This window comes from Camelus ferus, chromosome 21 (assembly GCF_009834535.1).
Source record: "Camelus ferus isolate YT-003-E chromosome 21, BCGSAC_Cfer_1.0, whole genome shotgun sequence".
NCBI classification, from domain to species: domain Eukaryota; kingdom Metazoa; phylum Chordata; class Mammalia; order Artiodactyla; family Camelidae; genus Camelus; species Camelus ferus.
In genome coordinates, this window is record NC_045716.1 from 13,658,305 (window position 1) to 13,675,460 (window position 17,156).

The 17,156-nt window shown below is 53.9% G+C and overlaps 1 protein-coding gene and 1 pseudogene across 3 annotated transcripts in view; both read left to right on the forward strand.

Moving 5' to 3' along the window:
- Window positions 1-13,518, forward strand: part of CD247 (CD247 molecule) — a 79,820-nt gene extending 66,302 nt beyond the window's left edge. The window contains exons 2-8 of one of the 3 annotated variants that reach the window (XM_014567054.2): window positions 6,374-6,477; window positions 7,677-7,733; window positions 8,300-8,380; window positions 8,693-8,728; window positions 9,553-9,609; window positions 11,058-11,099; window positions 12,339-13,518. In XM_014567054.2, coding sequence (XP_014422540.1) covers window positions 6,374-6,477; window positions 7,677-7,733; window positions 8,300-8,380; window positions 8,693-8,728; window positions 9,553-9,609; window positions 11,058-11,099; window positions 12,339-12,404 — 443 coding nt within the window. In that variant the 3' untranslated portion in view covers window positions 12,405-13,518. The remainder of the gene's footprint in view (window positions 1-6,373; window positions 6,478-7,676; window positions 7,734-8,299; window positions 8,381-8,692; window positions 8,729-9,552; window positions 9,610-11,057; window positions 11,100-12,338) is intronic. The other 2 variants (XM_014567055.2, XM_032463809.1) reach the window with 2 other exon arrangements.
- On the forward strand, window positions 841-5,257 carry LOC116658813 (annotated as a pseudogene).
- Window positions 13,519-17,156: the final 3,638 nt, after the last annotated feature.

Sequence of the window (17,156 nt, forward strand, 5' to 3'; positions counted from 1 at the left end):
GGCTGACTTCTGGGGCCCCAGACTCTTCCTGTTAATGGTCAGTGCCATGAAACGTCCTAAACTCAGGGCTGTTGTGAAGATGACAAAAGGGTGTACAGAGATCGCTGGGCTGACTCTCACTAATAAGACTTGGAACATTTTTAGATTCAATGAGCCGTATGGATAGCTACACCGTGATCCATCTCTGGTTTCCCCTGGAGCCTCCTTTGGGCATGTCCTGGGGCCTGTTCCAGGTATCCTGCGTCAACCAAAAATACCGCAGGAGACGGCAAGTAAGAAAAGAGTTTATTTGGGGTCTTAAGTATTCAGGAGACACAGATTTGAGTAACCTGAAATGAGTGTTCCGAGAGGGGACTTGTAAAGACAAAAAGTCACCATGTCGTTAAATGTTGCCCTGTGAGCACTGTGATGGACTCGGACATGAGTCAGAAGATACTCATCCTTAAGGAATCACAAGTTGTCTTAGAGTCGAGGGGTCCCAGAAGTGGGCAGTCTGTCGTGAGTTACTGTAGGGTAGGTATCTTGAGTTTCTGGATGACATCATCAGGTCAAAAGGTCAGATTCCATCCAGGCTGGGCCGTGCATAAGTCACACTTTCTTAACGGCCTCCCAGCTCCATTTTATAGAGCTCTCTTAGCCATTCTGACACAATTTTGATTTTCCTTTCACACCTGCTACCCTGCGGGAAGGCTCCAGCTTACTGCGCTTAAAGTAAAAAGCACAGAGGTGCCCTGGGAGCTTCAGATGGGAAGTGGTGCCCGGGGGGTGGGGAGCTGGCAGTGGGGGCTCACGATTTGCTGCCTGGGCACTGCAAATGTCCATGCCACCCTGGGCTGCAGGATGGACTGTGCGTCCAAGGGCCTGGGCTCCAGGAACAGTGCACTGAGCACTGAGGCTCTTTTCAGGGCTCAGCCACCCTCTGCCCTATGTGATAGGGCCCCTCCAGATGGATCAGGAGCCAACGCCCCCACCACTGGGACCAACTTACTGGGGAGAAAGGTCCTCTGTCTGCTCAGCTTCTTCATCTTCACCAAGTGCATTGTGCAAGTTCTGAGGCCCCCAGTGATGTCCAACGCCCTCTCCTCTATGACTTGGGGCAGTAGAAGAAGGTTTTCCCTCTGGATGAGGTCGAGCAGGCTTCCAACAAGGTGATGTGAAGGCTTCGCTTCTTGAAGAGAAGGAGAACGCCTCCGGGTGATGATGCAGTATGTGCCTGGGATGCTGGCCCACCCCCTGCTTGTCATCTCAGTGAGCTGTGTGGTCCAGTCTGGGGACTGGAGGCTAAGTACAGTGGTATGCTGAGCTACACTGGGGAGATTTCCAGGAGGAGGGCCTTCTGGGATTCTTTGTCGGGTTAATCCCTCACCTCCTGGGAGAGGTGGTTCTCTGGTGGGGCTGTAAGCTATTGGTCCACGTCATCAATGCCTAACTGGTGGATGACAGTGTGATGACACGGGGGCTAGGAAACACCTGGAATCCAGGGTCCCAGTTCAGCCAGGCCCTGGCCATATGGAGCTGCACCCAGTTTGTGATGGGGACCACAGCGAGACTGCTGGCTGGTGATCTCCTGGTCGTGAAAAACTGCGGGCTGCAGGCCAGGCTCCCCTTGGTCCCCAGGGTTCCAGTCCACTGCTGGAAGCACCTGAGTGTGCAGGGCCAGTCTTCCCAGGCTCCAGACTGCTTTTCCTCCGGGGACTATTGGGGTTGTACTTTGGCCTGAAGTAATTAGAATCACCTATAGAACTGCTCTGTCTCAGCCTGGCCACCTTGAGTGAGGCCTGATCTGGGAGCACCTGCGAGACAATTCCAACCCAGCAGCACCCAGGTGGGCTCCAGCCCAGCTGGGCTTCGGTTCCATACCTGCCATGTGTCTGTCCTGCTGTGCTGGTCCAGGGGGCTTGGGGCTGTGTCCTGTGGATTGGGTCACCTGTTGGACCTGGGTAAATTGGAGTGGGGTTGGGAAATTGGGGTAGAATCCCTTATTTCTCAGTTTTGCTGAGCTGCCTGGTGTCAGGGGGCCAGAGAGCAGCTCCTGGAGACCTAAGTTGGGCGGGAAAAGGCTCACAGCGTCAGATCCCACCCCCAGCTCTCACCCTGCAGCTCAGCTGAGAACACCACGTTCCTGCTTTGTGAACAGGGCGAGATCCCCTTTCCTGAGGCCACCATCATGTTCAGGCCTGGGCTGGGAAGCTATTGCTAAGTTCTGTCTTTGTTTTCCTCAGCACTACTTTTCTGATACACAGGCAGCACCCCCTGAATGGGAAATCATGTGACTGCTCAGAACACAGCCCCTCATCAAATGCTGGTTGGTTTCATGGTGACACCTCACATGCAGGGTCTGGTTACCTGTGCAGCTGGGAGCACCCAGAAGCTAGGCAGATCAGTGTCCCTAGTCCTAACAGGCTTAAAATTTCCTGATACAGTTTGACCCTTTCTCCCTCAAATAAATGTATGGGTGATGATTTGGGACAAAAAAATCACAGTGACAACAATAGCTGACCTATGGAGCACTTATTACATGCTTGGTCCTGAACCCCATAATAATTATCTTAATTAAGCCTCACCACCACCTAATGAGACAGAGAATATTATTACCCCACTTTACAGATGAGGAAACTGAGGCTTAGAAAAGTTCAATACGCTGTTCAGAAGTGCACAAAAATTACAGTGCAGATGAGAGGACTGAGGCTTTAATTTCGTTCTTTGTCTCTGTTTGGCAGCGAAATGTATACTTGTTGTAGGGTGTGGCTGTGCTGCTATGGAAGGCTGTGCACGAGTGATGTTACAGCTCTGCATCTCAACCCTGCCGGGCACCAGCCCATGCTCATACCCAGACCCCACCCCGGACCAATTAAATGAGAACTTGGGGGGTTGGGGGGTGATTCACATATGCAGCCAGGATTCAGGGTCTGTGTGAGAACCCTCAATCAGTATCTGGGTACTTGTTCAAACACTGGGGTTCTCCTGGTGCTGTGGATCTGGGGTGGGGGACAGGAGGCGCATGAGATAAAACCACTTCTCCAGGTGGATAGGAAAACAGCCACCATATAACCCCATCAAATGCCTGTCTTTTAAATTGAATGCAGAAACAAGATGCACAAGTGGCTCAGGGAAAGAGGCGAACAGGTCTCTGCCTTGGGGGTGGAGGGGGCAAGGAAGAAGCTGGACTCCTGGGAGTGTCTATGATTTGTACCTTTGAGCTGGCATCTTGGAAAGCTGTCTGCTGTTCAAGGGAAGCCCCTCCACTCTGGGCCTGGCCTCTTAAGCTAAGCCATAAACCCCATGAAGGCAGGGACTCGGAAGACCCTACCGAAATGTTAGACATCATTGTCCTTATGAAGGAAACTTACAGAAACACCCACGAATACGTTCTCTTACTTGATTCTCACCACACCCTTAAGGTAGATAAGATTATCCACTGTTTTACAGATGGAGAAACTGAGGCACAGACTGGTGAAGTGACTTGTCCAAGACCACACAGCTACCTAGTGGCAGGGGAAGGACTAAACCCACCTGACACCCAGTCCAGGGCTCTTTCTATTTCAACATTCTCTGACATCAAGCAGAAGTCCAATAAATATTTACTTAATCACGTAATTGAATTAGGTCCTGGGTCCCTCCGAGGAACTTTCTGGACTATCACTGCCTTCCTCAGGCCTATCCCTCCCAGCACAGACACAGCTGGACTAGGGAGAGAGAGAGTCCCTACGCTGGGAAGTGCATAGCGATTAATAGCCTCTCCTCGACCAAACCACATACAGCATGCTTGTCACTGGTCATAAAATCATGCTGCTCTTTAGAAAGAAAGAAAGAAAGAAAACTTGCCCCTATTACTTATCTCTGGGGAGGCTCTCAATCCCCGCCACCCCCGCCATGCTGGTTCTGCACAACACCAAGAAATATTTCTTCTTATTTGTTCTAAATTTACTGTCCAGTAATTTTTCTGTTCTCATTTTATGTGACAGGCAACTGAGCGATTTTCTCCCAACCCTTTTTCTGAATCTCAACCACCTCCATAAATCGCTGCTGACACCTCCTCTCCAGTCCTAAAAGAAAAAAAAAAAATAATCACCCCAGCTTTGGTGGCCTTTGCTGGGGGGCTGGCTTGTCTCCTAGAGACGTTCAGACTCCCACCTTCGGTCAGTGGGGGCTTCTGGCGCTCCCTCAGGGCCAGAGGGCAGGCCAACCTTGGGTGGGTGGGGCCCTGGCATCATCCCTGAAAGTTCCCTCTGTTTAGTGAATGTCTCCCCTGGGCTCAGTGCTCTGATGGTGGTGTGGAGGATGAGCCATGAATGAAGGTGCAGCCATTGTAATCCAGTGCTGGCAGCCTGGATGGAGCAGGTTCTGGTCACCCAACACAGGCTGTCTGTACACTGCAATTTGGGAGACAAGCTCTGGCACCTCCATCAGCACAATGCATTCTCACTAGGGGCTGTGGCAGTGACGGGAGTCCCATTCCAGCAGTTGTTGAGTGGAGCGGGTGGTGCTAGCAACCGCAGGGCAGGAAGAGGAACCAGCCAGAGGGAGGGCAGGAGGGTGGAGCCCGAGGAGCCGGGCTGTGTGGGGAGAAGGCGCGGTAGGGACTGGATCTGAACTGCTAGGTCAGGGCTGGACTTTGCTCAGAAAGACTGAGAGGTTGATGGTGTCTGAGCAGGGACTGAGAAGTTTACAGAGATCATTGCCTGGGGCCAGCAGGAGTCCTGAGTTAGGGAGGGAGCCAAAGGTTTGAGGACAGAGGGATTGCCGGGGCGGGACTCTGGGGCAGCCTTGACTAACCCGCTCCCAGGCGTGCAGGAGAAGCCAAAGCGCTGCTCCTGCAGGAGAATGGGCAGGGCTGGGCCCAGGGGAGGAGGGGAAAGGGAGGGGAGACACGCTGCGGGGGGCAGTCCTGGGCTGCCTCCCACTTGCTGCGCGTGCTCCTGGCTAAAGCTGAGGTTCTCCGTGCCTCCGTGTCCGTGTGGTGCTGTTGCGAGGATCTGACAAGTTGTTACATCAAAGCAGTGTCTGCTACGGAGTGAACGCTAAAGAAATGTGGCAGTTTTCACCCCGGTCAAGAGAAGAGGCAGCTGACTTAGGATAAATAACTCGCTCCAAGTCACATAGCTAGTAAGGATAAGGCAGCGTTCAAGTGCACGCAATCCATTCTCTTAGCCCCGACGTAGGCCTGCAGGCGGCCAACCAGAGGGCGCCCCGGCCTCGGGAGAGGAGGCGGCCGCGGGACCTCTGCTCCTATCAATACCAGGCAGGGGCGGAGTGAGCCGTGTACTATGCCCCGTTTTACAGCTTGGATTTCCGCACACTTGCCTGGTAGAAAGAACAGTCTAGACTAAAATATGTGTCTCCTCACTCACAGTGCAGTAAGATTTCAAATAAAAATGCTTTTATTTATTGTACCCCCTTCCTCAACCAGATTGCATTCCAATGCCAGTGCCAATTAAATATGCATACTATAGTTTGACAAAGGCTATTATGGCAGTAGGGATTAGGGGTTCCTTGGCAATGTGGGGTGGAACAGCCTAAACAGAGGGGACCTCTGAGCAGCATTTTGTAGGCTGCATCAGATGGTTGTATTGCAGGGAGAGACTACATAGAGGGGACAGAGGCAGTCTGCAAGAGCAAGGTGTGTCCTGGGAATGACAAGTGTGGGGGAGGGGAGCAGAGAGGGAGGGATGAGGCTGAGGATTTGGAACTAGGACTGGTGAGCAGGGAGATTGCCAGGTTCAAGAGTGGAGGGGGGACCACCAAAGCACCTCATCTCATGAGACCCCTCAGGGCCCAGGGGAGGGAAGCCCAGCACCAGATCCCACTGCTCAGTGCCTGACACCGAGGAAGCAGGGAGTCAGGAAGGAAGAGTTAACCCAGGTTCTCACAGTCCTAATTAAGTTGAAATTAAGAGATTGAAATCATCTCTTTTGAACATCAGTCCCGTTCTCCGCCTGTGGGTAAGCCTTAGGGAGCCACAGACCCTAATCCCCGTGGTGGTACCACTCATCCAGAGGTGGGCATCTTACAGAGGCGTCCAGACTGTGTGGTTCAGATGGTGCTCACAGCCAGCTGGGCTCCCATGCCCTAAATAGCAGTCCTGTGGGCATCGGACAGTTTCCCCTTCCCATCTGGTTTCTGCCTCGCTCCTGTCTTCCAGAGCTCATGGCCCCACCAGGTGCCATGTTGGGGCACTAGGTTGTTAGGGCAGGCTAGGTTTTCCCAGGGGCTGGTCCCAGTGGGTAGAAGAGTGGTTGTGGTCAGAGGGGTATGGAGAATGGATCCAGTCCCCTGTCATGATTTCCTTGACCAGTCATGGCCCCCTCGGGGTTGTGGGGACATGTTGCACCACCTGGGCTACCTGGTTGACCAATCTCATCTCCTGACACAGCGGCACAGACCTTCGGCCTGCTCGATCCCAAACTCTGCTACCTGTTGGATGGGATCCTCTTCATCTATGGCGTCGTTATCACTGCTCTGTTCCTGAGAGCGAAGGTGGGTACCACTGGGCTCTGGGGGGGAGGGCATGGGCTCCCCAACTCAGTGAATGTTCAGATGGGACTTGGTCTTGGAAAGCCTCAAGCTTAGGTGGTACCTGAGACTTGGTGTCCATGGGCAAAGCAGGGACCAGCCAAGTGTGCGCACTGGGTGGGCTGCGGAAGTGGGGGGTGGTATCCGGCTGAGCTGGACAGAGTGGGAAGGCAAGCCTGGTGCTGGTGCCTTAGTGAGGAGCCAGAGGATCAAAGCATCCCAGGGCAGGGGCTCTGCCAGCAAGAGAGGGGGTTATGCTTCGGGCAGTGAAGAACAGGGAGGTGGGGACCTGTGGTCCCTTTCCAGAGCCTGCTGTCCAGTTGCTGACCCAGGCCCTGCCAGCCTTTCTCTAGAAACCTCCGCTTCCTCATCAGTACATGGGAGGGTTGGCCCAGAGCCTGGGTTTTCACTTGGTGCCCCTGCGGACCCTGGATTTCTTGGAGGGGCTGGGGCTGCGGGTGGCCATGGCCTGGGCAGAGGGTGGAAGGACTTCTGGGACAGGAAACTCAAGTCATTATCACTTCCCGTGCCTCAATCCATTTCTCCTTTTGATTTTGGAGTTTGGCAAAAAGATTTTGTTATAAAGAACAGAGCCTTACTGATTTTCTTAAGTCTGAACGACGTTGTTCTAGGTGATCTCTCAGGTGGCTCCCAATGCTCTGAATCGCTAAGCCCCTGGAGTTCACCTGAGGCGGCATGAACTGAAAATCGAGCGAGGCGATGTGCCTGGGCCAGGTCCTCGGGACATTAAGCTGGCGCGACCCAGCGCAGCACGGAAAGCACCCTGAGGCGGGGTAGAGATAGGAGGTGGGACCTTGCGCAGCCACCGTCGTCCCCCGAGCCCCCGGAGGGCGGGGCCTGGAGAACTTCCCGGAACCCGGGGGCGAGGCCCGCGAGCCCGGTGCTTCTGGCGCTTCTGCGCACGCGCGAGGCCGCGGGCGGGGGAGAAGAAATCGCAGCGGGTGCTGGGGGCCGACGCCGTATCTGCACTTGACCCCTGGGAGGAGAAAGAACACTTGAGATCAGAAAAGGGGGCCCCCACACCACCGGCCCCCGCAGGGGCCCAGCCGCGGCAGGCAGGGCGCGCGCCGTTGGCCGTCGAGGAGCGGGGCGAGGCTGCGTGCGCGGGGCGTAACGCGCTCTCTCCCCGCTTCTCCATCCAGTTCAGCGGGAGCGCGGACGTCGCCGCCTACCAGCAGGGCCAGAACCAGGTCTACAACGTAAGTCTGCCTCTCCCGTGGAGCCCCGCCGAGAGCAAGTGCAGCCCGCAGCTGGGGCGTGGGGAAGACAGCGGCCAGGGGCTCGGCTGTACGTCTGGTCCACGGCTGCCAGCCCTGCAAGTCGTCTTAACCTCCCTGGGGCTCAGTTTCCTAACCCGTAAAACGGGGATAGTCAGCGTGCCTGCCTCGTGGGGTTACTGCGAGGATGCCACGCACTAGCGATTTGATGCACGGAAGGCGCCTACTTGATGTAGTGCCTGCTCCGCGGTTTCATAGGCCAGAAGCGATGGGGGTGGAGAAGGAACGTCTAAAATCTTCCCTGCGGTAGGGAAGCGATCTCCCCGTGCAATGGGACTTTGGTCGAACCGATGATCACCGCTTTCCCCTGTCCCCCGCATGGTAACGCATGTTCTTTGAGATGTTCTTGGAGATGATGGTACCCCATGAATCTCCCAGCCCCTGCTCTTTCCTTTGTGAGCCACCACCCAGAGGGGTCTCCCAGTCCAGCCAGCCCCATCCTCCTGAGCTTCTCTTTCTGGTCTCTGATGCTTTTCTCTCTGTTTTAGGAGCTCAATCTGGGACGAAGGGAGGAGTATGCCATTTTGGATAAGAGAGGGGGCCTGGACCCTGAAATGGGAGGGAAACCGGTAGGGCCTTAACTGTCTCTGCACCTGTGTGTGATGAGAGGGTGTGAGTGTGTGTAAGGGCTCAGCCGGGCAGTGAGGAGAGGACTCCTAGGCACTCTGCCACACTCTGCCACTACCCTCCACTGTAATGTGAGAGGCCTGGGCGTGAGGACAGGGGGAGGCCCTGTTTCCCGTTGCCCCACAGGGAGGGGACAGGCTGATGGCAGAGCCCACAGAGGGTGTGGGGCCGCGGGGCATGGGGAGGGTGCTGCAGCTCTCCTGGCCTGGGTTCCTGTTTCTCCACCTCTAACTTCTCCCCCTTGTCTCTCCCAGCAGAGGAGGAAGAACCCCCAGGACATCGTGTACAATGTGAGTAGAGGAGGTGTCACATTCTCCCTTGGAAAGTTGGCGGGTAGGGCTGGAGGAGGGCCCTGGATGAAGGCTTTGTTCCCTACTCCGTGGTCTTTGCCTGGCTTGGCCATCACTTCCCTGGGCCAGATAATGCCTCCCCTGCTTGCTGCCTGCAGCGGCTGCTTGTCAGAAGGCCCCTTGGCTTGCCTTCCCTCCCTGCTGTTGGAGTTCCCTTGATAAGCCCGGTGGGGACCCCCTAGGGGGACAGCAACATCAGGCTGGGGAAGCCCCTCTGAGGGGCTCCTGTTCCTTAGGGCTGGAGTTATCCCCTGAGTCTCGCCTCTCATTGGAAAGTCAGCCTCACCATCCTGGATGTTGATCTGGGGCTGCCACAAAAGGGACATTGTAGGCGGTGACCTGCTGTAAGGAGAGCTACCCCGCTTTCCGTCCTGCAGTTGGCTGACCCATCGCTTATGGTGCTGGCTGTGTAAAGACACAACTAACTCTAGATGATTCTGGAGCTCCCAGTGAGCCCTTGCATTGTCCAACATGCGTGTCCTTTAGCTAGGACTCCACATCTTATCTTTTTGAACCTAACCTGAGTTTTTCAGCTCCGTGCAAAGGGCTGGCAGCTCAGAGAATGTTCCAATGGGCTGAGGAGGATGGAGTTGGAGCTGGTTGTTGGCAAAGATGTTTGTGTGAATAAGGCCTGGAGCCTTGATTGTGGAAGCCTCCCCTGCAACTCCTGACCAAGTTGGGAATCCAGAAGCTTCCTCTTGTAGGAGAGCCCACAGTTTTCTACGTTAGTTGGTAAAACCAGTGTCTCGCACCCTCTTCTCTAGGAGCTGCGAAAAGACAAGATGGCGGAGGCCTACAGCGAGATCGGGATGAAAAGCGAGGTGAGCATTGCTCTTTCTTAATCCCCAAGGATTGGGTGGTGTAGGGGTTGCTCCAGAGAAGTTTCCAGATACCCTGCCACAGGCCTCCAGTCCCACCCCTTCCTCTGATCACCTGCAAAAGCCCATGTGGTGGCTGGCAGAGGCAGAGGTTAGTCCAGCTCTCGCCCACTGGATAGTATGTAAGGTACTACGGAAGGGCTGATGCCCTTTAAGGAGTGAAAACCAAGTTAGATTCTAAGATGCCTGTGCTTTGCAAAAACAGGTCAAATCTGTCACCATTAATAACAGTCATTATCATCTGCACTTGGAATGGCAGGCGCCCTTGTTCATAAATGACTGAGAATTTCTAAAAAGTGAGAACAGAGCATTGAACCCCTCTAAATTTGACCCCTGTGTCACTGCATTGGTGACATGCCTGTGAAGCTGGCCTGGTCAGTGCTTTACCAGACAGATGGTCTCCTGTAACTCCCACAATAACCCAGTGAGAAGTGTGCCCTGCCAGGCACAGGAGGTGCAGTAACTTACCCACGGCCACGCAGCCGGTGAATAGGGAAGCCAGGATGGGAGTGGGCTGTACGTCCGAGCTTGTCCCCACGACGTAGGTGCCGTTCCCAGGGAGCGTTGATGACTAGCCGAGAATTTTGAGAGCATCAGGGAAGCTCGTTTAATTCCAAGCAGTGGGCCATGTGGGCAACTCCCATGTGGACCAGATCCAAGAATCTTATGCCTGGGAGGATCTGAGTTGGGCAGAGCAAGCCTGGGCCTGGGCAGAACCGGGCCTCACCTTACTCTGCAGAGGCCAAGGTCTGCAGTGGCCCGAGGACCCTTCTCTCCCGGGGGCAGGGGTCTGGCTGGGGGACAGTCATCTCTTCCTCTCTGGGTGCCCCTCAAGTAGGGCCCTTGGGCAGGAAGGCCACTGCTGACAGCCTGACTTTATGGTTTTTTCTTTTTTCTTTTAATTGAAGTATAGTCAGTTTACAATGTAGTGTTAGTCTCTGGTGTACAGCACAGTGATTCACTTATATGTATATATATTCCTTTCCATATTATTTTTTATTGTAGGTTATTACAACATACTGAATATAGTTCCCTGTGCTATACAGTAGGACCTTGCTGTTTATCTATTTTTTATATAGTAGTTAGTATCTGCAAATCCCAAACTCCCAATTTATCCCTCCCCACCCTCTTTCCCCCTGGTAACCATAAGATTGTTTCCTATGTGAATCTGTTTCTGTTTTGTAAATAAGTTCATTTAGGTCATTTTTTTTTTTAGATTTCACATATAAGTGATATTATATGGTATTTTTCTTTTTCTGGTTTACTTCACTTAATGTGATGATCTCCAGGTCCATCCATGTGGCTGCAAATGGCATTATTTTATTCTTTCTTGTGGCTGAGTAGTACTGACTGTCTGACTTTCTAACCCTTTTCTTGTCTCGCTCCCACAGAACCAGCGGCGAAGAGGCAAGGGGCAGGACGGCCTTTACCAGGTAAGGGCTGGTGGCAGTGCCTCTGGTCTACACTGCTGCCCTTCTTCCCAGGGTGGCACCGTCTAACCAGGGCCGAGGTCAGGCTCCCTGGTTTTGCTTGTTGGCGGTGCCAGCTCTTGTCAACAGCTGGGCTGGGCAAGCCCGCGACACACATTCAGGCCCGGGGTAACTCCTCTGTCAGTCAGTCCCTGGGACAGGGTTGGGATTCAGCCATTCAAGCACTTGGCTCTGACCTGGAGGCCAGGAGGCCGTGGGAGCGCCGCCCCATCACACCGGCGGCAGCTGCCCGGAGGCTGGGTGGTCTTGTAGCAGAGGATGCCCCACGAGCCACTTCCTGCCACTTTCTCTGCAGCTCTGGGCCCTTGCAGAAGCCTTGCTCTGCCTCGCATCCTCACCCCTAACAGGATGGGAGGATGGGTGAGAAGACTGAAGGAAAACAAATCAAGAAAAATAGCTGTAGCCAGGTACCTAGCTTATGCAGATCAGTGTGAATAATTATGCAAACTAAACGCAGCCAACCTACTTCTCTAAAATATAATCCCCGGTGGGTTCTCTGGGTTCTCACTTGGCTGTTCATGCCTCCCCAAGGCTGTTCACAGCTCGCTCGACTGACTCTAAAATCTCAGGCTGCCCGGCTTGCCTGAGTTCAGGGTGATGTCGAAACGGCCCCCAGGATTTTTCTGTGTGGCTGCTGTTGATCTGTCTTCTGGACCAGAGAGGGAGAGAGACGGTCCAGTGAGGTTGGGACCAGCCTGCCTGTTCCCCTGCAAAGAAGTGGAAGGAGGCTCAGGAGGGCTGAGGCCAACGAGCCACTCTCTGCCCGTGATACGTCCCGGCTTCCTGGAGGCCCAGGCCTCAGGGACAGCCGATTCTCTGGAGCAGGACTGCCCCCTGTCCCCTGGCTCCAGCTCAGTGTTCCAGCTGGGGCGCTCTCCTTCCTCTGTGGTCTGACAGGAAGCTCTGTAGGGCGCAGCACTTGACAAGGTGGGAGAAGGTGAGAATTTAGCTGGAAAGGAATTGCACCAGGGCCATTCCCAGCGGGACACGGAGCCGATCTCTGCTCCAGCCATGTAGGCCAAGGCCCCCGCCTGTGGCTTGTGGGGATGGTTCATAGGCCCTCAAGCTGGCTAGGAGGTCACAGGCCAGGCTGCACAAGACACCTGCTGGCCTCTAGGTAGGCTTGTGCCCACGTGGGGCTCTTGGCCCACTCACTCTTCTTTTCTGATTTGCTTTCCCTAGGGGCTCAGTGCGGCCACCAAAGACACCTATGATGCTCTCCACATGCAGACCCTGCACCCTCGCTAACAGCTCAGGCCAGACCTGCAGACGCCCGGATTGTTCAAGCCACAGGATAAAGCATTTACAACCCAGTTCACCCATACTTCTCCACCAAAGTATTCCTCTTTATAAATGGGAGGCTTCAAGTTGTAACATTTGGTCATACCCAATCCCAAACTGTCACACAGAATTTCATCCCTGGACACCAGGAGGGAAGGAGTCCGCCAGGCCCTGTCTTGGAGGAGGCCACTGTGAGCACAGCATGTTCTGGGGTCTGGTTTCCTGGAGACCATGGGCAGGCCCCGCTCCCAGCGGCTCCGGGCTCTTACCTGGAAGACGGGTTCCCTCCTTCTCATACCCAGTCCAGCTAGGCTGTGTTTTGTAAAGTCCCCAGAGTAACCCCAGATGTCAGCGAATGTCCTAATGGTCTGTATTGCTCTGTCAGTATTTGAGTGGCTTCGCTCCTGCTGTAAATTTGGCTTCTGTTGTCAGCCAGGGTAACTGATGGTTGGGCCAGGGAGGCTGTAGTGCCTTCCTGTGGAGGGTGAAGGGTCAGGGCAGAGGGGAAGGTGGGCGTGTGTAGCAGCCGGAGGTGACTGAAGTGAGGAGGCAGTGGGGGGTGAGGGATGGGAGCAGAAGAGCCAGAGGCCTTGGGGTGGGGTGGGAAGGGGCCCTCCTTCAAGCAAGCATATATTCCCCCTTGGAGAACTTGTGTGCAGGCCCTGTGGGGACCGAAACAAGCCCATTCTTGCCCTCCGGGAGCCCACATTCTCCCAGGGAAGCCAGCTACGGGGAGACATGTGAAAGAACACAGCGGTGTCATCAGAGTATGAACACAGCGGGGGCGCGAGAAAAGCAAGACCACATTCTTTCCAGGTACTTGCTCAGCTCACCGAGTGAAGGACAAACCTGTCAAGGGAAAGGCCTCGCAGGAAGACTCGGTACCACTCAGACCTAGAAGGATCCCCGAAGACAGTGGCAGGGCGGGAAAAACCTCAGCTGACTTCCTGGGACAGTGCTGTGTAACAGAAGGGCACGTGGCCATGGATGGAGAACCCTCTCTGCCTGGCTCGGTTTTAATTTATACGTGTTTGCTAGCGCCTTACTCTTCTGCGTAATAAATGCTTCAGTGAAAATGCCACTTTGCCGCCAGGTTCCTTTCAGCTGTCAAGCCTGTAATGCTAACTTAGTCGTCAGGAAATCAGCCTGCTGCCCCTGCAGTGGGGACGAAACTGCTGAATTTTGGGAGAAGGAGATGGTTCCTTGGAACTTGTAGATGAGTGAGATGCACCCCCTGGCGCAGAATGCTGCTGCATCTAGCGGGGTGCTGTGCGTGGGGCGACGGAGCGTGTCCGGGTGGGCCAGGCCTTATGCGGAGCCGGGAGAAGGTGATGGGGAGGGAGCCCTGGAGGGCAGGGCTCCCAGCATCAAGCTAGCTTACAGCTTGCAGGAAAATGAGCCCAAGACAGGCCAGCTGAGCATTCGGAGGTCAGGAAGAGGCAGCATCGTAGGAAGAGGGTGTCTGGGAGTTATGAACAGACACCAGTGCCACCACGCAAAGCCTCAGTCCATAGGGTTTGGGGAGGGATGGAGGACAACAAGATCTTTTAGGTCAGGTTCTCTCACAAAAAGTAGCCATGTCCGCAGCAGTATTTTCTCTGACTGCAGGGGCTGTTTTTAAGGCCCCAACTCATAAAGCCACCAGTTAACATTGGGTAAAGGCTTTGAAATCCAAGGCCTCAGCTATTAAAAGCATCTGAGCATTTGGGATTTCAACAGGAGCGATGTGCATCTCTGCCAGGTGTGCACACGACAGCCCTTGAAGAGAAGGCATTCAATTCGCATCCTGGCCTTAGAGGGGATTCATTCAACCAATGTTGGCCTAGCACCTGTCTGGTGTCCAGGACTTTGCAAGCTACCAGGGAGGGTGGAGAAGTGTCATCACAGAGTTAGGGACTTAGGAACCTGTCATGGGATTTCATCCACCTCATCTAGAAGAACTCAGCATCACACTGCAGTGTCATGACACACACGGAACTGGCAGGTGGGAGCAGAGGTGGGCAGCGATGAGTAGCTGCCGCTGAAGGGGTGCAGACAGGGTGCAGACAGCTTTCGGAGAAGCTGCGGAAGGCTTGAAGGAAGGAACAGAGCTCTGAGGGGGACAGAGTGGCCGAAGACTGCGAGCCCTCCTTTCATATCACCTGGTCATGGGGCAAAGGAGTGGAAAATTCCACTATGTTGTTTCAGCTGTCTTTCCACTGACTGATGTTCATTAAGACAAGTGACCGCCTCCTTTGGGGTGCTACTTCTTTATCTTATATTCACCGGGCTTTTTAAAGAATGAAGTTGGTTTCCCCTCTCAGTCGAAGTGGGTTAAGCCTCAACCTGAGACCGACTTTCAAGGTGCAGGCTGTGTGACCTATATAGCTGGCCTGAAAATAAGAGAGTTTGACCCAATTCTGTCAATATTTTGACTCAAGAGGCAAGGAGGAAGGTGGGCTGTAAGCTATGGGTGTGGGAGCTCGCCCCAGGGGTTGGGGGATGCGGGCCGGAGGGCGCACTGCGTTCCGAGCCAGACCAGCACAGAGACAGTGGTGGGGAGCGGACGTGCTGGCAGAACGAAGCCCCGGATCAGGATGAGAGTGGCACTAGTCTTTGGAGAGAGAAAAGGCAGCAGTAAGAGAATTCACACCCTTCATATCCCCTCATAGGCACTTTGGCCTGGTGGGTACCACTGAAGTGGGGTAGGAACAACGTTTTAAAAGGGATTTTGCTTTCTGAGGTCATTCTCATGCTTGTGAGCACACCGTCATCTCTACAGAACAGAGGATTCCTGTTAAAGTTTGAAATTGTTTTAAGGAAATTACTTCACAGGGGAGAGGATGTAGCTCAGTGGCGAGGTGCCTGCTTAGCATGCATGCGGTCCAGGGTTCAATCCCCAGCACCTCCATCAAAGTAAATTAGTAAATAAAAAAACCTAATTACCTCTCCCCCAAACAAACAAACAGAAAGATTAAAAAAGAAAGTAACTTTACACATTTAAAAGCAAGCTATAAATTCGAGACAGGGTGGAATGGGAAATAAGGAGACGTTCTTTGATATAGGACTAGGGGAGGAAAAGGCCCAGTATCTGTTTTCCCACAGGGGGCCCCTGACACGGCAGTGACCGCATCTTGAGAGCCAGCCCGTGCTCTCTCTCAGCCTCGTAGTTCAAGGAGAATGCGCAGATTCAGTTCACACACACTAGTTAAACAGGATGCCTCCCAGAGCTCTTCAGCAAGCTGAAGTTTTCTCTCTGTGGGAAATTCATTTTAAGATGCAAAATTTCCTTTTCATGCAATCAACGAATTGCATGAAGACACTAAATGGTAACTATGATAAGCTAGAGGGAGCTACATTGTGTACCCTCAGACAGGAGAACCAGAGGATAAGTTTGGGGTGAGCTTCCTTCAGAGTGTAACGGAGCAGGACCCCGGGGGACCTTCCCAGGACAGACCTCTTTCCCATATTTTCTGCTGCAATTTGTCTCTGAAGGACCCAGATAACAGTATCTCATGCATATTTCCTGAGTTTTCCTGCTTCTAAAAACCACCACCAAGTGGAAGACATTAACTCCTTGATGATCATGAGCACTTAGCCCCCAGAACTTCTGGTGCCTAAGGACTGAGCATCATCAACCAATCAGGGAATTGTGCACAGCTGATCACTACCCTGGGCTGCCCCTCCCTCAGCTGGCCTTTAAAAATGCTCGGCTGAAACCTTTTGGGGATTTCAGGGTTTTTTTGGTGGGTGGGGGGTAGGGAGGGCATGTGCCACTCATTCTCCTTGCTCAGCCCAGCAATAACCTTTCCTTGCTCCAGACTCCAATGTTTCGGGTTGTTTGGCCTCACTGAGTGTCAGGCACATGAACTTGCATTTGGTATCAGTTTTGGCAAAGCCAGCTTAGGAGTCTATGCCCGTGGCAGGTCGCCCCTGCCCAGGGGCAGTCCCTTTCCTGGGTCCCAGCAGCTGCCGGAGCTCACTTGGCTCCGGGGAACTGGGAGGGACTCTCCGCAACAGGTGGCCGTCCCGGTCCGAGGCTGTTTGGAACCAAGCAAATCTGGAGCAGCGGTCCACCTTCAGTGTCCGCCTGGGGGTGAGTCACCCCAGCTTGCTCAGGCTGGGAATTCTCTCCACTCCATCTGGGCTCATTCCTTTATGAGAATGAGCTCCGGGCTCATTGTGAGCCACTCTGGGTCCGTTCTCTTTTGAGAGCGGGGCCCAATCTGTTTGGAAGCCTCCCTCTGGGGGTGGAAGTGGGATTTTGAGACTATACCTCCTCTGATTGTCTGTGCAACCGCAGCTTGTTTGTTGTTTGTGTTTTTGTGTGACTCGTTTTGGGGTGAGCCACTCCGGCTTGCGCAGGGTGGGAAAATTCTACCCGCTCCACCTGGGCTCATTCCCTTCCAGGAAGTGAGCTGTTCTGGGCTCACTGGGAGCCACTCTGGGTCCATTCTCTTTTGGGAGCCAGGCCACTCTGGAAGCCTCCATTCAGGAGTAGAAGTGGGATTTGGGGCCACACACGTCTGATGTTTTGTCTGTGGGACCATGCTTGTTGTGTGTGTGTATCAGTACGTGCATGGCCCGTTGTGACATCTTTGGTGAGTAACGGGGCTCCAGTGTGACGACACCAGGGTATCCTTCCCTATTGCATTGGCTTTGCTTGAGGCAGAGCATTGTTTGGAATTTCCTCTTTCTAGCCTTGGTCATTCATTCAGCTTCATCTCTGATGGGCACTGG